Raw genomic sequence first — 23,461 nt, 5'->3', positions numbered from 1 at the left:
CAATAACTGTAAACAAATAAAATGTGAAAGTCATTTATGTGAGTGAGAGATAAATATTTAATATGAACAGAATTTTTTGTTTCATTTAGAGATTGTTTTTCAGAGCTCCATAGCTCAGTCTGTATAGGCGAAGCCCTTTGATCAGAAAGACCCGGGTTCGATTCCTGTCCATAACACGAGGAACCTTTATCTGATCTTTTTCGACTAAAGATGAATTAGGCAGTCTCATACGGAGGTAAGTCCGTGCGGTTAGCCTAGTAGCAATGCGCTTTGCAACCATATGCCTGGAGAAAGAGTGGCCTAGGTTTGATTCCCGTCGATGACGTGAGGAGCTTAAGGATCTTCCTCAACTATAGCCTAATTAGCCGGTGTCTTCGGCATGGAGGGTTTTTCATCCCGCAAGCAGGCAACCCGGCCCTGTGAACACACCAAGATACAGTCAGGAATACTTAAGACAATCCTCCAGCCATATAGGTCTGAATTGTCAACTATGCCAGTCCCGACCCGGATAAAAATAGGGGGGATTGAAGTGGTGCTGTACCTCCCCGTAAAAGACTCATAGCCATTGAATCACCATACAGAATGAACGGATACGGAGGTAGAGGGTTTTTTTTCTCCTGGAAACTCTAGTTTTTCATCCCTCAGAAAAAGCAAACCGGCCCTGTGAACACACACACTTTTACACACATAAAATACCCCCCCCCCTCCAACATCAGGCTCTGCAACTAGTCAATTGGGATCGTGCTCATAAAGTTGCATCATGTTTATCATTTAATAAATTATACACACACATACAATCTTTTGGTGACAATACAGTTAATATGATTCAAATTTGCATGCGAGAGCTCTGAGAGTTTATGGCTTCCAAAGATTCACTATTATTATTATTACTATTATATTCAGAATAATTTCATTCAAAATTATATTAAATTCAGAAAAATAAGAGAACAACATCTCTCTTCGAAGACTTTACACACGTAATTAATACCGCCTTAGACAAAAACAAAATTGCCATGGTAGTCTTTATTGATCTAACTAAAGCATTCGATATACTTACACATCAAACCTTGTTAGAAAAGCTGAGGCATGTTGGAATAGACGGGCCTCTTCACAGGTGGTTTACAAACTACCTTCAAAATAGAAAGAATACCACACGTATCAGGTCAAACCGAAGCAGAGAGCTACCAGTAACCTGTGGAGTACCACAGGGAGCTGTACTCTCCCCAACTCTATTCAACATTTACATGCACAATATTAATCAGCTACCACTCAAAGGTAAGATATTCCAATACGCAGACGATATAGCTATAATATCCATCCATAATAACGCAAGCATATCCCAAACAAATATGCAACATGACATAAATCTGATCATAGACTGGCTCACGAAAAACTCCATACACCTAAACTCAGAAAAGACAAAATTAATGATATTCAGAAATCCACTGACTCGACCAGTTGATAACAAATATATAACCATCCAACATCCACTTTCCAACATAAAAAACACACAGAACAGCAAAGCCACTACAATCACTCAGGTTGAAACAATACGATACCTTGGAATTTACTTCGATGTAGATATGAACTGGAATAGCCACATAAACCATCTACACAACAAACTTTGAACAATAAGTGGCAAACTCTACAGGTTAAAAGACATAGTTCCCATACGCCTAAAAACACTAATATACAAAGCACCATGCCACAATATACTAAGATATGCTATAACAACGTATGCTTTTTGTGCATCCTACAAATTAAATAGATTAATGTCGCTACAGTACAAAATGATAAAACTGATCTTTTGGGAACAAAGAGAAAATAACAACCTTATATACATTGCAATGTCAGAACACAAAATACTGACAGCAAAACACATATGTCACTATGCAGCTTTGCTGAAACATTATTTCGATGCCAACTACAGGACAGTCAGAAATACATACCGTATAACAAGACCTCAGACTACTAATTATATCACATATAAATATAATAATCACTATGGAAAGGCCACACGAAACTTCTACATCCCAGACATGATAAACAAATTACCTTTTGAATACAGAAACCTTACAAACTACAATAGCCTGAAAAGAGCTCTAAGGACATACTATGAACAAGAAACACACACCCAAAATACCATACAAACTTAATGAAACACAATATATTCATTCAGGCTTCCAGTTCAGCAACACATCAATACATTCCAAGTTATTGTGTGCGTGTGTGCGAGTGCGCGCGTGCGAATTTCTCAATCATAGATTTCGTAGCTTCCCAACACAGGAAAAAAAAAAAACAATAAATAATAACCAACTGGTGTCATCCTCAGATAAGCTTATGTATAAGCTTCGAGGATGAAAGCAGAGAAATTAGTTCTCATCTAAGATGTATCATATGTAACCAAGTGCATGTAATGTACGTATCACACGTAAACCAAAGTATTTAATGTATGTGTTATATGTAAACAAATGTATGTAAAGTAAGTATCATATGTATACAAATGTAAATAATGTATCATATGTAATCAAATGTATGTAATAACTGTAACAAAAGTATGCAATATAGAGTGATTATATCCATTGATATTGTATATATAGAGCATAAAATTGCAAAGAAATATCTGTAATAATCATCATTATGAATATTATAATAATATATGTTGTAAACAGTTATTGTTGTTATTATTATTTAAAAAAAAAAACTTTAAGTACGAAAAAAAAAAAAATATATATATATATATATATATATATATATACTCATTAGCCTGCTTGGCTGAGTGGTTAGCACATCTACTCTCTCCAGCCAGAAGGCTGTGGGTTCCAATCCTGCCATGGGCATGGATGTTTGTGATTGTCTGTGAAAATACTAATGGTGGTGGTTGGCAGTAGATGACGTTGGTGAATTGCAGTCATTGTAGTTGGTGGATTGAGTGCTGGAGACAGTTGTAGAGCTGGTGCCCTCCCTCAATGATTGGACTCCCTGGAGGAGTCATGTAATAATAATTATTCAGAACCTTCATGGAATCATATGTTATAGGAGACCATCACAGACAACACAGTCTATCATACCACTTTGTAAACTCGTTCACCATTCATGCTCTCACTCCCATCAGGTGATAAATTCCTGAGTCCAACCACTTTCCATGCAAAAAAAAGTCACTTTTCACCCTCTTACTCACTGCTTCCATTTGTAACTTTCAGGTATGGCATCTTGTCCTCTTTCCTTCCCATTGTTCTACTATATGAAATAACTCCCAAGTGTCAATGTAACTTCCTCTCTGAATATTAATTTAATAACTGTTGAGATTATATTGGCAGTCCAACTTAATATAAACTTTCAAAATGTCTGTGAAAAGTTGTCTCCTGAAGAGTTCTTTCTGCTTATTGAAAATTATCTGCCATTCATTAAAAACTTGAAGGTTCCAAGAACACTATTTGTGGACTTACATTACTTCTGACAGATCTTTTTAATTATTATTTTTTATCTAGTTTCGCTCTTTACAAATATTTGTCTTACAGATACATTAGAGTTACTATGTAATGATTTCCCACCATATGAAATATGGATGAAATTGTTGAGCAATTGTCAAATTGCTCAACTTTGCTATAAATGCAGCATACTTTTCCTGTTGAAATAAACTATACAAATAAATTGAAGGAACTGCAACGAGTTTGTCTATCTCTACCATTTTAGTCACTAATATATGGAGCATTTAGAATAGCATGTACATTGCTTGGAAAGAGATCAATGGCCATAGTGTGAGGAATAAATAGCCATTATGCCCATCTTAATAAGATGTAGGACCTCCTTTCACTGCAGTGACTGCAAATGAAAGGAGATCCTACATCAAAAGATTGCAATGACTGCAATCACTGCAATGACTGAATACTTATGGGGCATACTTTCCATAAGCATACAATAGTGATGAATGGGAATTTGGACTATTCTTCCTGTTAGCATGTAATGAGGTCCTGGACTATTGTGTGGCAGATGTCTGTTGACCTCACCTAATGCTCCATTTTATTCCACAGGTTCAATAGAGTAGAGATTAGGATTCTGTGAAGGCCAGTCAAGCGTGGTGACATTCATTTCTACAAACTATGCAGTTACAGCAGCAGTGCACAGTGTCTTGCTGAAAGAGACAATGGTCAGTTCCATAGAAATGCCACAAAGAAGTTGTCCAGAATGTTCATTGCCCAGAATGTTCAGATACCTCTCGAAGTTCAATGTTTGTGGCACCACAAACACAGGTCTGAGGCTAAACTAGGAAAAAAAGGGTCATACCATCACACTGCCACCTCCAAATTTCATAGTTGGGGTTATATACTCTGGATGTTCACTGGGCATCTGCCACACCCATTCATCTGCTCAGTAGATTGTGTAGTATGATTCATTGTTCCATAACACAGCTTTCCATGTCCCACCATATATACTTTTTACACCACTGAAAATGGCACTGCATGTTGGTTCGGGTAATGTGGGGCTTGCATATTGTTCTCCCACCATGGCAACCCATGTTGTGAGCCTCGGTCCTGAATGTTTTTGTGCAGATTCGTGTTCCAGTCAGTGTCCAGAACTCCACCTTCAGCATATTGCTAACAAATAGTGATTTTTACATATTATCTTTTGTAGCAACCTACGTTCACTGAGTGTGGCAGGTTGTTCACTGCAGGTGACATTTGCAGTTGACTTCCTGCGCTTCCATCTCACTATGGTATCACTGATTTTTGACCTGAGATGGTTTAGGTTTATTAATAATTTGCTGAAAAGATAGGCTTGGAATCTAAAATGCTTCTTTCAAACTCTGTCAGTTCCCTTCTTGCAGCTGTTTCTCCCTGACACAGTTGCACTGACTTGAGAGCATCATATTCTCCCATTTATACTGGCTACGAATACTTATTACATGGCATAGTGCACCTTGCCCACTGGGGTGCCTGTTGACTTTTTTCCAAGAAGCATACTTGCCACCTTTTCTTCCCATGCTTTCTTTATGATTTCCATATGTTGACAACATATTGCATTCTGGCATTTTATCTGACTAGCTCCATGTTTTTCCTTCATCATCCAAGGATTAAATTTATGTTTGAAATGGAAGATGATAGTTCTTTCCATCCCTGAACATTGTCATCCAAAGACAACCTAATGGTAGCCTTCAATTTTTAGTGTATATAAAAGAAAGATACATTGGTACTGCTTCTCATCATCCATCTCACAAGTTGCAGAAGTTGAGCATTATCAAAACTTTAGCACATTATACACATTTCTTATGCTCCACTGACTTCTGAAAACAGAATTCTCATTAGAGCTACTTTCATTTCTAGCAGCTACTACAACTTCAACAGAGTAATCTATAATTACTCTGATCAGAGTAATCTAAAAATTTGGTCCTCTTTCAGAGGAGGAAGCTCTCCAGACTTCTGTACCAGATTAATCTTCAAGTTCCACCTGATTTGTGAACTAAATTTATTCTTACATTCTCCTAAGGATAAATAGCCTCCTCTTTCTTTACAGAATTTCTTGCCTATGTGGCCTATCTTGTTATGGACTGATATGTCATTCTGCTCAGATACATCTGGAAGAACATCAAGATTATTTCTAGTTGCATGCTTCTGGTAAGTCAGATCTTACAGTCATGCTATATCTATTAGATACAGAATTAACTTGTTGTTGGCACTTTTTGTGGACAGAAAATGCTAATGAACAGTTGAAAGAGATGTAACTGATGTGTCTAATAAGAACTGAAGTTATTTTATTCTTTTTCTGTAGTAAAGTGTGTTTTTTCATGCTGGTTGTTTCAGTACACAACGAATGAATGAATTATTATTTCTCAACCATCTGTATGAAGTCAGACTCATTGTAAGAGATCTTCATCATCAAATTCCTGACATACCCTCAGGGGTGTATGTATAGGATCTTATGATAGTACTGCATGAAAAGTTACATCATTATTAACTTTCTATCAACAATTTTGATCCAGATTAGCCTGTTATCTGTCAATATTTCAGTAATATCAGACTATATTTCTGTCTTCTAAAGCACTTTTTACTGTAATTTCATATGAGATTATCAGAGCTCTTTACTATTGTTCATATGATACCTATCATTTCTCCTGGAACTCATTCATTGACAAAGCACTTGCAACTGCCTCTGGCATCCAATTTATACCATTCCAGCTGAAATGAAAAATCTAGTCCTAACACCCTTGCTAACCATGCTCTTGCATTCTTTTCAGGAGAGATTGTTTGTTCGCTCTCTCTCTCTCGCTCTCACTTCCTGTTATATATTGAAAAAAAAAAGTCTTTTGTGTCATCATTCCTATCAAACCCCTTTAATAACTTATATGTTTCTATCATATACCCTCTGGTATTATTATTATTAGTAGTATTTAGTTATTTGCCAATGATGCAAGGTTGAGTAGAGCAATAGTTAATACAAATGATGTCAAAATTTTGCAGGATGATTTGGATAGATTGGCAGACTGGGCAAAGGAGAATGGATGTCAGTTTAATGTGGCAATGTGTAAGGTTATGCTTTTTGGAGTGAAAAGATTACTAGCTGTATACCACATTGGTGGAACTGTACTCCAGGAAATTGACAAAGCCAGAGACTTGGTAGTGGATAGGGAGTTAAAGCAGCTCATCATATTACTTGGTTACTGAAAAATACTTTGACAAGCAGAGACAAACAAGTTATTGTTCCTCTTTATCAAGCATTGATAAGACCCCATCTTAACTACTGTGCTCAGATCTGGGCATCAGAGTTTCTTGGCGATGAGGAGGAGGTGGAGAGGATCCAGAGGCAAGTGACCAAGATGGTAGCAAGTCTATGGCTTACAAGAACATGTTGAAGATTTGTGGGTTACAGGAACTGGTTGATAGGCAGAAAAGGGGTGATATGATTGAGACATACAAATTACTGAGGGGGGTTTTTACAAGATTAATTCAGAGGAAATTTTTCAGAACAGGTGGTGGGAGAACTAGGGGTCATCCATGGTAAGTAAGAGTGTGTTTAGCAGGGGTGTTAGAACTAGGTTTTTGCTTGGAGAGTAGTGAATGAGTGGAATAGGTTTACCAGAGTCTGTTGTAAGTGCCATGACTGTGAATGAGTTTAAACCAAAGTATGATATATACTGCACACAAATGTTGGGCAGTTCTTGACATGATGTTTAGGGTCTCCCTCAATGAGTCAAAGGACTCCTTGAAGTAACCCATAATAATAATAATAATATGAGTATCTATGTGGGGGTCAGAAGACTCATTTTGAGATACCCATACTATTATTCATTCCCTAATTCTTTCTCACTTTCTTCATCTTTTTTTAGATGACACAAAAATTTCTTTTGTGTGAATCTTTTAGAATCCACCCCATTAGTAACTTATAAGTTTTTATCATGTCCCCTCTTTTCTACTCATCAACTAAACTTTACAATGCACATGCTTTAATCTATCCTCATATGGAGCATTCCACAGACCTGTCATCACTTTGTCATTCCTTTCTGGATCTTCTTCACCACCTCTTGATTCCCAAAATACCCATGAGACCAAATCTGTGCACAGTAGGCAAGATATGATGAATTTTTTCCTTATAAACTTACTTATCTTTACTTATCAGTGTGTTCATCATCATCCAAGTAATTCTTTGATTGCCAACGTCTACGATATGCCATCCAAACTTCAACTCTCTCTCTCTCTACCATCACCTCCACATCTGTAGCCATATAAATTTCCTACAATACAATTATCAGTGTAATATATATATATGTATATATATAGTGTGTGTGTGTGTGTGTGCATGCATAACCTTACATTTTGTATTAGTAAATTGATGAATATGATCCTTCACTCACACTGACAGTCTATTTAAATTATCCTGTAGAATGTCTGCATCACCTTCATCAACTATTACCCTATGTGGGTTTGCATCATCAGCAACAACCGAATATCCTCTCTTAAGTCAGTACTATATAGATTGAATAGTACTAATCCCAGTAAAGAGCCTTGAAGGCACTCTACTAGTTACTATAATTCTCCTGGATTCCACTGTACCATATACTACTCTATAGTATCTGTCTGGCAGCACCTTCTCCTCTGCCCCAAATACCTGCCAACTTCATATCCAATTCCCATTTGCTCCAACTTATGTAGTATTTTTCCATGCAGTATTCTACAGATGCCTTCCAGCAGTATCACGGTGTATCCATTTCCTTTATCCAGTTCCACTGTCACTTTATTATGAAATATGTATAAATTATTAAGGCAGGACCTACCTTTAACAGAGTCCACCATATATTATCGTATTCCAATTCACTCATTTCTGGATTTTATCCTTAACCAACTTTTCCAATACTTTGACCACCACTCCTAAGTGGTGATGGTCAAAAGTATTGGAAAGTATTAAGGTACTAATTGGTCCCTAATTTGCTACTTCTGTCTTAGAGCCTCCTTTATATAAAGTAACTCTTTTATTCTCTTTCCACTCCCTTGGAACCTGACTGGAGCTGAGACTAGATTAATCACCTTACCGGCCATTATGGATCAAATACGCATCCTTATACGCTTCGTATCCATCATATATTTCAATGTAATATCAATGGTATTACAATTTTAATATGCACTTCACATCCATGATAACATTGACATCTATAGACGTCTTGGCCAGTAGCGTGGTTAAACAAATTAAACATCAGAGGCACAGTCAGTTCTCTTGCTTATTCTCATAGCATTTGGGTCAGCATGCCTTCCAGTCCCGCTTGCTGTATTCACACTATTTTCCACTATGCTGAGAGCCTCCAGTTCATCTACTTCTCTCACATCAGCTTCTTTTACATTAGCAACTGCAAAATTTTCACCTGGTTGATACATGCTTTCAAAGTAACCATTTAATGCAACTATTTCTTCTACTTTTGCCACTGTATGTATCATCAACATTGATTAAAGTTATCTTCTATAATCATTCTTCCTCTTACTTACTACATAGTTACATACCATACTAGCAATTCTTGTTGCCTGTATTTTGTATTATTCATGAGCATGCTGATTACCTTTTTCTTTGTATTTCCTTTACTAACCTCTGCTTGGTTTATCTTCTGAATCTGGATATGCAGTATGATACTGCATAGAGAGAGTGATTTGATGTTTATGGATTTGATGGAAAATAATATCTGGAGATTAGAGTAAAATACAGTGTGAAAACAAATTTTTTCAGTTTTATTTCATTGGATCACTAAATTTTATTTAGCATATCTTATGTAATTTGAGTGTCTTTTATAATATCTATTATTATGTGAATTTTTCTTTATTTTTATTGATGTTTGAAAATAAAAAATTACAAATTATTGAAGCACCTTGACAGACTGCTCATACACTTTATACCATATAGTGTCTACAACAGTAAGAAATAATGTTATAGACAGTCTTACTAAATGACATTAATACTGCTGATAACGAAGTCATTCAGTGAAATGATAAATTTCTAAAATAATATTGTGCAAAATTCTACATTATAGTGGAATATGGGTAATGGGCTCTCCATTGTCTTCTGCCATCAGTTTTGGTTAACTAAATCAGTATCATCATATATTTCACCTGTCTAAGTTCTCTGAAGAGCTCACAGCACCATGTTTGAGTATGAATGGAGCACCAGTGGCATGCTGTTCACCAAAATTACAACAAAAGTTGGATGAATAGGAATGCTGTGGTGAAATTTTTGTTCACCAGAGTTTCCTCAGTTTTGAAATACAGTTGTATTAAAAAAACTGTTTACATCACTTTACTTTCCTGTATGCTTTCTTGGAGTGTGAAACAATCCTTTTTTTTTTTGAGTGGGAGGGGGGGGGGGAGCTCTTGCATGGGCTAGTTGCATTATGATTGAAGATTGTGCATTAATTCCTATGTTTCAGGTTGTCATCCTCCTGTTTTTGCACAATTTAATACATGTAATTGTGTAAGTTGCCACAAAATACAACATGCAGTAATATAAATGATATCAGTGCTGACCACAAATGACTGCAGTGTAATGAGTCATGACCTTGTTTACACAAGCTGCATCTTGTCCATGCATGTGTAACTTCATGAAATTTTCCCCAGACAGTATGGTTTACAGGCAGAACAATCAATCTTGCCAAAAAGTACTGCCATACTTTTTTTTTTTATTTTTTATTTTTTATCACACTGCATATAGATAGGATATTCACATAGTATTATTCCCTCACCCATAAATTAAATTATTATTGTTATTAAAGGTGGAGAAAGAGTAGAATCTAGTCATTAGCAGTGATATTCAAATACAGCAAAGGTTATATTTATTATGTGGTACCCTGTTGCAGCTCATGCTTAGTTCCATACAATAATCTGGGATATTTTCTGTTCATCTTGTACAATTGCTGTGATAACCTATTTAACCCAGTTCTTTTATTATTCATTTTAAATGTTTTTATTTATCACTTTAAGTGTACTCTCAGTTAATACATTAGTTCTATTTTCATAATAGTTGCTGTACTTCCTGAAGAGGATGGTGATGATGATGTGTTTTTAGCAACTGTAGACGCAGCACCTGCAGTTGGTTCACCAGCCAAGCGAAGGACACAGTCACTTGGTGCTCTTCCTAAAGATGATTCAAAAAGTCCAAAAAAGGTTTGTGACTGTCTTTTAATAATAGTTGATCTTTAAAGTTAATAGGTGAGAAGGGAAACCTATAGAAATTCTATAAGAATTTTAGATTGTTTGCTTCTTTTTTTTATATATGTTTAAAAAGCAAACTATTTTTAATGTGAATAAATATTAAATCATTCTGCTTTGTTTCTAAGAATAGTAGAATAGTTTGGTTGTTTAAAGTAATTCATAAAATAAATTTGTAAAAACAATTACATTGGCAGTCTTTAATTACCTAATTAAGCATGATCCTTCAAAATTTAAAATGAAAAAAAAAAAAAATGCTTGGGAGATGACCAGGCATGGAGGGGTAGGTGGTTAAAAGATTGTCTTAAAATAGTGTGTGTGTGTGTGTGTGTGTGTGTGTGTGTGTGTGTGTGTGTGTGTGTGTGTGTGTGTGTTAAAGATACCAAGCTATTTTAAACCCTGGTTTTATTCCATTTCCCAAGTAAGCAAACAGACAAGTAAGTCAAGCTGTTTGTGCCTGCAAGTATTGCAAGTCTAGGTGACCCCACACGTAGTACAAGTCAAGGCAACTTGTGGTAAAGGTGGATAAGCTCTGATCACTCTTAATATTTCCCCTTAATGCAAAGCACATCTCCTGGAGGAGATGTATGATGCTGCTATGTATTAACGGCAAGGGGCCACTACCCAGACTGGTTTCGACCTTTATTGAGGTCTCATCAGTGGGAGCCAGGCTAGAAATACCAAGATTTTAGTAATACAGAGCTTATAAGTATTTTATCAGAACAAGTTACCATAAGGTGTTTTAACCTTATTAAATATAAAAATATTTAACTGAGAAGGTAATGGTTTTAAAGGTCTCTAGACTTTGTCTTTCTGTGTTTTCATAACCCACTTTTCATCTATTACCATCAACATTGTAAGCAGATAGTGCTTGTTGTCTGACCTTCTTATTTTATTTCATACTGTACATCTTGTCTTATTTGCATCCTACACATTTCGTAGTTCTTTCTTGATTAACACATAGTTTATTATGTTCCTCATTTCTCCCAAGTGCTTCACTAATATATTTATCAGGTTGTTAGAAATAAAAAGTTTGACACAATTTTCTGTTGTGTATGAATTTCTTCACCGTTTCCGCCAATTATATTTCCACGTTTCTGCTCCACATTCTTGCATTAAAATCTCTAAATAGGATGATCTCTCTTGTTACATTTATGAATACATTTTGAATTTCTTCAAATAATTTTTCTTCTTAGCCTGTATATTATGATCAGAGTTAAACTTTCATAATAATTATTATTATTCAGGCCTCCATGGAGTCAAAAGACTCATCGTGGGAGCTCCTTTCTAAGAAACACAAAGTCTTTAAAACCTCATCGAGGGGAGCCCCCCCCCCCCCAGAAACACAAAGTCTATCATACCATTCCTTGAACTCATTGACCGTTCTCGCTCTCACCACTCCATCAGGCAATGCATTCCACGGTTCAACCACCCTCCATGCAAAGAAACCACTTCTCACCCTCTTGCTCACAGTTTCCTTTTGTAATTTCCAGGGATATCCTCTTGTCATCACTCCTTCCTGCTGTTCAACCAAGCGAAAGAACTCCCCAGTGTCAACCCTGTAACCACCTCTCAACAGTTTAAAAGTCTCAATCATATCACCTCTCCTTCTTCTATCCACCAAACTCTGCAGTCCACATTTCCTCAGCTGATCCTCATAACTATCATTGTACAGTCCTGAAACTATCTTTGTTATCCGCCTTTCTACCCTTTCCACAGTCAATTTATCCCCTTCAAATCCTGGGGACCAAATCTGAGAACAATAGTCCAAGTGTGGTCTGATCAGGGTCTTATACAACGGAATGATAACTGTTTTATCTCTGCAGGTCAGTGTCCTTCTCATTATTGCAGCAATCCTCTTTGTTATCTTCACTACCTTTGCAATATGTCCCCTTAATTTCAGGTTTCTATCAATCATCAACTCCAGTATAACTCCTCCCATAGAGTATGCAGCATCCATTCGATGTGTCCCAAACCTCAAGACCTTAAATTTTGCTGTATTAAACTGAAACCCCCATTCATTTGCCCATATATCTAGCTTATTCAAATCCTCTTGCAGGGCTGCCGCATCTGCACTATTACTAATAACTCTTCCCAGCTTCTCATCACCCGCAAACAACTGAATATCCCCTTGCAATCTACAGACAATGTCATTGATATAAAGGTTAAACAATATAGGTCCCAGTACTGAGCCATGTGGAACCCCACTTGCAACTTTCTGCCTCTTTGATATTGTTCCACCATACAAAACTCTCTGATACATATCGGACAGCCAATCCTGAATCCAGTTGACCAATCTGACATCGAAACCCATGTGCTGCAACTTGAATATCAGCTTATCGTGTGGCACCCTGTCAAATACCTTTGCTAAGTCTAGGAAAATGGCAGTATATGCCTTTCCCTCATCTAATGCTCTTGTAACTTTATCATAAAAGGCTAGCATGTTGCTAAAACAAGAGCGCCCCTTCATAAATCCATGTTGACTCTCACAGATAACATTACCCTCATCTGCCTCCAATGCTGTATATATGGTCCTTCACTACTTTCTCCAAGATCTTACTAACTACTGATGACACACAAACTGGGCTATAATTAGCCACTTCCAGTTTGCTACCGCCCTTATGCAATGGCACTATCTTACCTTCCTTCCATTCCATGGGCACCTTTCCCATAGCCAGACTTTCATTGAAAACCAGATCAAAGGAGCTGTCAGTTCTTTAGCACATTCTCTCAAAACTGATGGTGAAATACCATTCAGTCCCACAGCTTTACTGACATCCAGAGTACTCAGTATTTGAAACACACTCGCCTCCTGTACCTCTAAACCTTGAACCTGCCCTATCTCTCTAGCATTAAAACTGACTCCTCCAGTATGAAACACTCCAATAAAGTGTTCATTGAACAATTCTATTATGTTCGCTGCATCAGTCACTCTATTCCCATTTTTATCCCACGATATCATTCTTCCACAGTCATTTCTCCTCCTACTGGCCACATATTTAAAAAATTCCCTAGGATTTTCTTTGGATCTTAGGGCTAATCTCCTCTCATATTCTAGTTTTGTTTTCCTTACCATCCTAGTCACTCTTCTGACCTGTGTCTTAAACTCTTCATGCATGTTTTCTTCTCCTGTCTCCTTATATCTCTTCCACAGCCTTTTTTTCGCATGCAATTCCTATTTAATATTGTTTTTCATCCAATTTACTCCAAATTGTGTCCTCTTGTTCACTTCTGGTATACAACCTACCATTGCTGCTAACAAATGTTCTTTCATAATTTCCCACGCACTAATGATATCCCGGCCTTCCAATTCCTCCCTCCATGAAACTTCTCCAAGTTGACGTCTTAGACTATTATAATCACCTGCCTTATAATTCCACGTACGTTCCCATCTCTTTGATACTCCTGCGTGTCTATTCATTTTCCAAGTCAAAACCATATGGTCACTCTCTCCAACTGGTGGAAGAGATGTCATCTCAGTTATCAACTCTTCTGATGCTATAACCAAATCCAAAATTCTTGAACCTCTTGTTCCCTCTATTACATGTTGCCTAAGACATTTGTCCCTCAAGAATTCTAGAAATTCCATTCCCTTATTGCTACATGCATCTTCCACTCCCCAGTTTATACTGCTGTAGTTAAAATCTCCCATAACAATCTTGCACTTGCCAAACTCAACTGTCTAAACATTTCCTGGTCCCCACCCTCTGTACTCCTGGGTCTGTAGCAATACCCCACTAAATATCCTGTCTTGTCCACCTCTGCCTCACACCATATGCTTTCAAAAATCATTAGTGTCACTGCCTTCCAAAGTCTCCACTCTTAGAGGACATGGATCGTCACTTATCATAAGCAGTACTCCACCACCACGCTTTCTCTTCTTATCCTGCCAAAAAATGCTGTACACAGTGACTTCTATTCCTGTTATTATATCCTCTTCTGTCAACCACGTCTCAGTGATCTCAATAATTTTTGGCCAGGCTGATGCTATCTGTGCCGTCAATTCCTCTCCCTTATTCCGGATACTCCTGGCATTAGTATATAGCGTATAAATGCCATTGTTTCTATACCCAGCATTATCTCCTCTAGACTCCACTGGGCTCAGTGTTACCTGATGTTGTCCCCCTTCTCCCAAGTACCCATTCCCACAAGAGGCCACCCCTGCTACTATCCTCCCTGGGACACACTGACTTTTTCAGAACAGCAATCTCTCCAGATGCCTACATCCTTCCTCATTCAAATGTAAGTGGTCTCTTGCATACAATTCCTCTGTCCTCAAACGCACTCCAAGCATCCACATATTCCAGTCCTCTCTTGTCACACATTCTAGCTGTTGAGTCATTCAATATTACCGCTCTTCTGCTCAGTTCATCATTATCATACCTAGGCAACACACACACACTATCATGTCTTTCAGCTTTTATATTTATTGTCATTTAAGTGTTCATTGATGAACTTTGAGTCTTTAATATGACCCAATTGACCTATTTGTATCTGTTATGCAACTCTGACTTTTGTTCATGCTGTTTTTAATATTCCACTGAACAATAACATGAATTCACCAAACACTTTGCATCCTTGTCTTTGTTTTTTGTCTCTGTTGCAGACAGGTATCCAACTTGTCATTTTAATTTTCTTAACTAATTCTACTCCTTTCCCCATTTATACCTCTGACATCCCATGTGCCAAAATTCAATGTCCATTTTTCCAGTTTTTTGTATAGAATTTCCATCCAGTTATTGTTCTTTGTTCACTTTCAAACATTAGAGATCAAGAATGCTGGGGATTGACCTGCCGTGCCCATGGTCAAAGGGATTGTCTCCTCATGGCCTCCATGCTTGCCCATCTGCTGCTTCTGAGGCTCAGATGGTTGTAATCTTCCATTTTTTGAGATGAGGTTTTCAACTTTTATTCATAGTTGCACCTGAACAAACCAGCATTGGAATTCTTTATCAAAGCATGATTGGGTATGGATTAAGTCTTGTAAACACTAGGTTCTACATTGATATTATGAACATGTTTGTTATTGGCAGTTTGTGCCTTCCAGTGCTGCAGTGCTTCATGTCACAAAGCTTCTTTTCATGGATTTTAGGACAACTGGCCTGTTACTGTCTCATGCTATTGCTTTCTTGGTCTTCTAATTCTTCTTTTTCCATTTATTTGATATCCATATAGATTTTTGGCAATCTGCTATTGTCGTCAATTTAGATGTTCTAACCATTTTTGTTTATATATAGTAGTTATATTTACTTATATAGTAGTTACTTAGTTTTATATTAAGGGATTGTGAAATTTCTTCATTTGTTTTATGGTTCCAGTTGGTAGATCTGAAATTTTTCTGAGGAATTTCATTTCTGCTGTTTGAATCTGTTTTTCATTCATGTTTTTTATGATCAATGTTTCACTTCCATATAATGAAGTTGGTTTAGACAGAATGTTATATAGTCTGATTCTGGTGTGCTTTTATACTAAGAATGGCTTAAATATATTATTTATTATTCTGTTTACTTTGACAAGATTTGATATTTTAATGTCTATATGTTTTTCATCTTCATATGATAAGATGCATCCCACATATTTGAAAGTATTTACTTGTTCTAATATTTTATTATCTATCATTATTTTATTTCTTATTATTCCTTTGAAACCCATTATTTTTGTCTTTACTCCTGATGTTTTCATATTATATTGTTCTGAAATTTCATTTAATGATTTTACTGATCTCTGTGGATCATAATCATCTGATGTAGCTAATACAGTTTGATCATCTGCAAATAATAGTGTGTATCTATCATTATTTGTGGGTTCATTTGTATGCTAAATTTGTATGCATTTTCCAGATTGTTATATTAAAAAGCAGAGGTAATAGGGTACATCCTTGCCATACTCTTCTTCATGTGTCTTTCCTGATATTTGTTCTAATTTGGCTGCTATTTTATTTCCTGTGTATATTTCTTGAATAGGCTGTAAGATCTGGTTTGGTATATTTAGACTGGTTAATATTTTAAATAACTTTTGTCTATTAATTTTATCAAAATTTTTTTTTATAATTAATGAAGGTCATAATGTGAGAAAGCAATGATTATGAAAATGTAGTTCGAAGGAAATAATATCCAAACATAGCAGTGGCTAATCCAGAAGTCCCCCCCCCCCTCCCTCTAACCCAAACCCAGTGGAACATCTTTTGGATAAACTGGTATGTAGAATTAGGTCTAGTGGAAGTTACTAATTCCTTAAGAGGAGTAGAATCCAAACCTACCAACTTTTAATAGAAATTAGTAGAGAGTCCTCCATCATTCATGTTATTTCTGAAATACCAAACTGTTCCTTATGGCTTGACATTTTTATCACCTTAAAAGTACTAATGAAAGGCAAATTGAGTGTTGTTTCTTTCAAATACTGCAGTGATAAGGCGCACTCAGCAAAAAAGTAGCATATGCTGCTCAGTTGCTGTCAGTGTCTGTTATTTACTGTTAACTTTTGTTAACATGCTTGTTTGCATAGTTAATAAATGCATATTTTTTATTCTGCTTGAATGCTATGATTTGCAGTGAGTTGGATGAAATTTTCATCTGTATGGCTTAGCAAAGAATCCATTACTGTGCATTCCAGTAGATAATCTTTTGAATTATCATGATCCAAACATTCTTGAACATTTTCTTACCACTGTTCCTTCTAAGTATACTTTGTCCTCTAGATCAGATCAGATCTAGTTCAGATCACAGCCTAATTTTGATTTATATAGCTCACAAATTATTATTATTATTATTAACCTATGACCTCCATGGAGTCAAGACTCATTGCAGGAGGTGCACACTGTTAAACAGAAGCCATTCAAACTGTGCTTTAAACTAACTCAGCGTGTCAGCTTTCATCACACTGTCAGGCAGTGCATTCCACTTACCGACCACGCTGAATGCAAAGAACCTGTTCCTTATGCCCTTGCTCACACCTTCCTTATACAATTTCCAGGGGTGGTCTCCTGTTCTATCTCCTTCTCCCATTCTGTGAAAAATTTCTTCCACATTAACTCAGTAACAACCCCTTACCAACTTAAACATCTGTCACATTCCCTCTTCTCTCCTCCTCCTATTCACAGGGCTTTGCAAATTGCATTCCCTTAATCGGTCTTCATATCCTGTATTCCAAAGATCAGTTACCACTATAGTCAGTATTCTCCAGACCCTTTCTAATATATCCTCATCACAGTGAAAACTAGGGCACCAAATCTGTGCATAATAATCCATGTGAAGCCTGGCTTATACAATGAAACCATGGCCACTTTATTTCTGCTCATTTGGGTCCTTTAAATCATTCCATAATTTCATGTAATGACTTCACAACTTGTGCCATGTGATCTCTGAACTTCAGATCCTTGTCTACCACCACCCTCTCAGGTCTAGTGTCTCCTCAGCCTACTTCAAAGTTTCCCCACCAAGTGTATACTTTGCATTGCATTGTTGCTTACCAGATTTCAAAACCTTACACTTTGCAACAAGGTTAAAATAACTGAGAGGAGACCTCCATATTGCCTTTCAGGAATGTGGGGAATCGACTGGGACTTCTGACTTAATGTGCAATCCTCAACTTCATGTGGCTCCTTTTGGGAATATTGATCATTGATTAGCAATGCTTAGGTTATATGGAGCAACCCATCCCTTAATCTGGTGTAGACATTTTAGTAATCACCCTCTGATGAGAGAGTTTTACTCTTCTTATAGACAATATTAAATAGGGATATTTTAATTGTTTGGAAGTTGATATTTTATTTACTTCTGATGAGAGAATGTGAGGTCTGTAAGAGTTAATTTTTGAAAATATAATTTTATCCCATTCTTCTGAAAATGTATTATCATAATGTTTTCAATTTCTCGGCTGACATCTTAATTCTCTCGGCTGATATCTTAATTGATACCTTCCTGCAGGTATTTTTTTTTTTTTTTTAAAGATAGCCAGAAACAACAGTATTGCTTTTGTGGTGATGTACGGATAGGTATATCCATAGATTCCAAAGATGAATGAATTGCCTCAAATCCAAGGCTTTACCTAATGATTTATCAGTGGTTTATTTTATGTCATTTTTCTCACTCTGTTTCTCAGCAGACTACTTTGCAAGAGACTGATTGATAACGTCATGTTAAAGATCCTGTTGAATTCTTGCAAAACATGATTCAAACATTATTAATCAAGGAATACAAATAGATATTTGCAATTTGCAAATCTTAAAATTAAGTGTTATGCCTTTATAATTATTTCACAGAATACAAATGTACATCACTTATTCTCTACTACAGATGCAGAAATATATTAAATATTCATTGTCATGTGATAAAATAATACAAAACGTAAATAACATTATATTATTGACTGAAATATTTATTGTTTGTTGGTATGGATCTATATTGATTTCAGCATTGAACTGCTGCCTAGTGTATATAGTAACATGTAAGATATAGCTAGTTTTTATTATCTGTATATTTTCTTTGTATCTGAGTCATTGTAAGAGTCATCAGTCAGATTTCATTTCTGTTTCTTTTTTAGGGTAAAGATAAGGATCACATTCGTCGTCCAATGAATGCATTCATGATATTCAGTAAGCGGCATCGTGCTCTTGTACATCAAAGGCACCCTAACCAAGATAATCGCACTGTTAGTAAGATTCTAGGTGAATGGTGGTATGCCTTGGAGCCAAGGGATAAACAGAAGTACCATGATTTGGCTTTTCAGGTGTTTATTTTCTGTTGTAATTCCTTTATTACTTTAGATCAATTTGGATACAGACAAAAATGACAAAAGTTATTTTGCTGTTAAGAAAATATTAATTCAGTAAGCTGTTTAGCAATATCTTTTTAAGTCAAATCTTAGAGGCTGTTAAAACAACTAAGTTTATCTAAATTTGGATTAAGAGATTTTTGTTAGTTAGCCTATATTTTGCAGCAAATTTTTTTTTTTTTTTTTTAATTATGTAAAATTATAGAAAGTATTTTTCAAACAATATTGACACATTTTATTGGACATAATTATTCCTTTAATCAGTTTTTGTATTACTTCAGTTGTCTCAGTTCTAGCTATAGAAATAAATAATCTCATTATTGTTTTTCCATTTTCCTTTATATATTAGGTTTCATGGCCTGTTATAGTCAAGTACTTGGTTTTTCACAAACTCAACTGCCCTATTATGAAAAATTAATTCCTATCCCCCATTGTCTGATGTGCCTTGCAATGCAAGTGCTCTGTGTGGGTTTTCTCTTTCATTTCATTGCAACAACTTTGTAGACACTGTTGTTTGGAGCAAATATAATTTCAGTACTAAAATTATTAACTTGGTGTTTTGATCTTAACATTTTCCCAACATCCAGGTTATCATTTTGAGTATGTACTTATATACAAAAAGAACAGAAGTTAATCCATCATAGCACTATGATAAACTACAGGGTTACATAATACAGATTAGAAAGTCATGACAGAAACCCAAAAATTACATCAGAATGGGCATGAAATAAGTACTGTATGAAATCTAAAGTTACTGTATTGAGGTGCAACATGGCTTTGTGAAGGGCTGGTCATGCCTTAGTAATTTCCTAACTTTTTATAATAGAGTAACAGCTGAATTGGATAAAGGAAATGGCTACATGATGATTCCGATGGATTTTGCAAAGGCATTTGACAGAATGCCACTGGAACTCTGTTACATAAATTAGAACAAAAGGGGATGGATATGACACTGGTTATGTGCATAAGAGGGTGGCTGCTGGACAGATATCAAAAAGTCGTATATGGAGGAGCAGAATCAAAGTGACTAGTGGTGTGCTGCAAGATTCAGTGCTGAGATTACATTAGTCCACTAATGTTTAATTTATACATAAATGATATAAGAAATAACCTGAAAGGAAATATTCAATATTTTCTGATGATGCAAAATTAGGTAGAGTAATAGTTAATCAAGCCGATGTGAGAACTTGCAGGACAATTTAAATGGGCTGTTAGTATGGAAAAAAGATAATGGGTGTCTATTTAATGTGCAGAAATGTAAGGTTATGCATTTTAGGATAAATAGATTACAAGCTGTGTACCACATTGATGGGACTGTACTCCATCCGAAGTCCAGGAAATAGATGAAGCTGGTAGACAGAGAATTAAAGTTTAGAGGATATATTGCTAAGGTTGCTCAAGGCACTCATAAGATAACTTGACTATTGAAAAGCACACTAACAAGTAGAGATAAGGAAGTTGTTATTTCACTTTATAAAGCCCAGATATGTCAACATCTGGATTACTGTGCTCAGGTCTAGTCTTGTGGGCTTCTTGGGGATGAAGGAGGGGCAGAGAAGATTAAGAGGTGAGCGACCAAGATTGAGGATAGATTGAGGGTGTGTGGATTGCAGAAATCGGTTAATAGGAGAAAAAAGAGGGGATGTGATAGAAATATTTAAGTTACTTAAAGAGTTATATGCAGGGGAAATGTTTCAGCACTTGGCTAGAGGGACCAGAACAAGAGGTCATATCTGGAAGCTGAATAAAGGTGTGGTTAGTAGGGTGTGTGGACTAGATATTTTGCTTGGAGAGTTGTAAATGAGTGGAATGGGTTGCCCGAGTCAGTTGTGAATGCTTTGTCTGTTATTGGATTTGAAGAGTGGTATGATAGATTGTGTGGATAGTTTAGATCTCTTGCAATGAGCCTTCAGACTCCATGGAGGTGCCCATACAATAATAATAATAAACTATACTCGAGGGTCTAGAGATTATTTTGTAAAGGGTAGATAATTGTAAGTTGTGTTATTCACCTTCTTTTTTTATTTCTTATTAGCACTTTTTAGTTTTGCAACCAACTAAGCATAACCTATGAAACAAATACCAATGTGGTTACCTAATCTTATTAAAGTAATTATTAAAATGATCAGACTATATAGATTTTTACTCCTCCTTTTCATGGTCAAGAACACTGTTTCCAAATCCAGATACTAGTTGTGATCTTGTTATAGAAGTTATCCATAAAAATATCTATATTTAAGCAATGTTTTCCAAAACGTGTGCCTGCACAGTCCAAGAAAAGAAAACTGTTTATCATAAGTGGCTCAAGAAAAAAACTTCAGCTTCATTCACAGCCTACAGCAATGCCCATGACCCTTGCAAATCATAATTAACAAGGCCAAGTGTGACTTTGGCAGAACTAAATATGGAAACCTCACCAGCAATAGTAGTCCTGTACCAATAGCAGCCATGTTTTTAGTCCCTTACAAAAGCTTTTGGGCACAACTTTTGTTCATTTGTGCTTCTGCATCTTTATCACTCAGATAGTAGTATTCACTACTATCTATAGTGTTACTGCTATCAATCAGATAGCAGTAACATCAAACATGATGTTACTGCTATCTGATTTCAGTAACATGATGTTACTGCTATCATCTTTGGGTCTATCTCCTGTCATCAGGAGATAGACCCAAAGATGAGTCTGTCTCCTGTCATCATTCTTCTCATCCAACTTCAGAATAGATGACTAAGGCAAATTACCTTGTTCTTTACTTTGAACATTACAACACATGCCCTCTGTAACCATCCACCAGAAAAATATCAGAACAATCTTGAAAAAAAACAAGAAAAAACAAAAAAGCTGCTTGTCCTGATAGAATCCTACTCAAGAGATGTGCATCTGAACTAACACCTGTTCTTTAGCATCTATACACTATATTATACTCATCTGCCATCTGCTCTACAGCATGAACACATGTATATGACAAGAAATTATATTCTTGCTTCAATCCTATATCCAAGTGTAAGGTGTGAAGTATCTTTGTGACTAGTCTACTTATATTATAGAGGCTGTTGACTTCACATAATTTGCCTTCCATAATGCAAAAATATTATGGGAAGGGTCACAACCCAGGCTAGTTTTGACCTTTATTAAGGTCTCATCAGTGGTAATCAGATCTAAGAAGATATCAAAGTTGAATCAATGCAGAAGTTGAATATTTTCTGTATACAAGTATTGAAAGTTGTAATCAAGTGAAAAAACTTTCAACAACTATCTCTGATCTAGAGTATTTTATAGTCAGTATCAGTTAACAAGCCCACTAGTTAACTGATACTGACCCAAGTAGTATCAGTTAACTAGTGGGCTTGCCTGCAAAGGTGAAGGTTATTGCAGTGGATCTCTTTCTCCATGGTCTGGATACAGGGTCCAAGGCTTGCTGTGATGCCTGTATAGCATTTGGGTTAACCCTGGTTCCACTCCTAAGTGCAGTCATTGCTTGCCAGAGAGTCAGTGTCCAATTGTGGCTCTGTAGCAGATAGAGGGATCTTTCACTGAATCCATCTTCTCATGAGAATGAAGGCTTCCTCATCCTCTTGTTTATCAGGGGACCCCTCAACAAGCCCCAACCAAGTTCAGAAACCATATTATCAACAGAAAACCAAACTAAGAAACACAAAAAAACATCAAAAGCTGCAATAAATATACCACTCTTTTTAATCTTACACTCAACAGGTAAATGTTCAATTGGAAAAAAAGGTTTTGGAAGTGGGTTGGCATGATCTCCATTCAGGAGATGGCTTTATTGAAGCAGCTATGGTAGCACAATCAGAAAAATGACTCCGTGCAACATCTATCGGGGGAATACTGATTACAGTTACTGCCCACAAAACTTTAAACTTTTCTAGAGGTATAATATCTGAATGTGATCTCCTTGATGTTCCTGATGAAGAGAGAGATGTTCTGAACTCCAGGACGAAGGAGTGACAGCCATAAGAAGAATCCTGATATGTAGGAATGGGCATAAGGATGA

At 36.3% G+C, this 23,461-nt stretch overlaps 1 protein-coding gene across 1 annotated transcript in view; it reads left to right on the top strand.

Annotated features, from left to right (window-relative positions):
* The window catches only part of LOC150093981 (protein capicua homolog), a 315,184-nt gene that overhangs the window by 27,875 nt on the left and 263,848 nt on the right, over positions 1-23,461 (top strand). Inside the window, exons 3-4 of the mRNA XM_090412927.1 lie at positions 10,492-10,634; positions 19,221-19,406. Of these exons, the coding sequence (XP_090269053.1) occupies positions 10,492-10,634; positions 19,221-19,406 (329 nt within the window). The remainder of the gene's footprint in view (positions 1-10,491; positions 10,635-19,220; positions 19,407-23,461) is intronic.

The sequence above is a fragment of the Typopeltis vanoorti genome, chromosome 23 (genome assembly GCF_054136105.1).
Source record: "Typopeltis vanoorti isolate ZY-2024b chromosome 23, IOZ_Tvanoo_1.0, whole genome shotgun sequence".
Lineage (NCBI taxonomy): Eukaryota > Metazoa > Arthropoda > Arachnida > Uropygi > Thelyphonidae > Typopeltis > Typopeltis vanoorti.
This window is presented reverse-complemented; position numbering and strand designations above follow the sequence as displayed.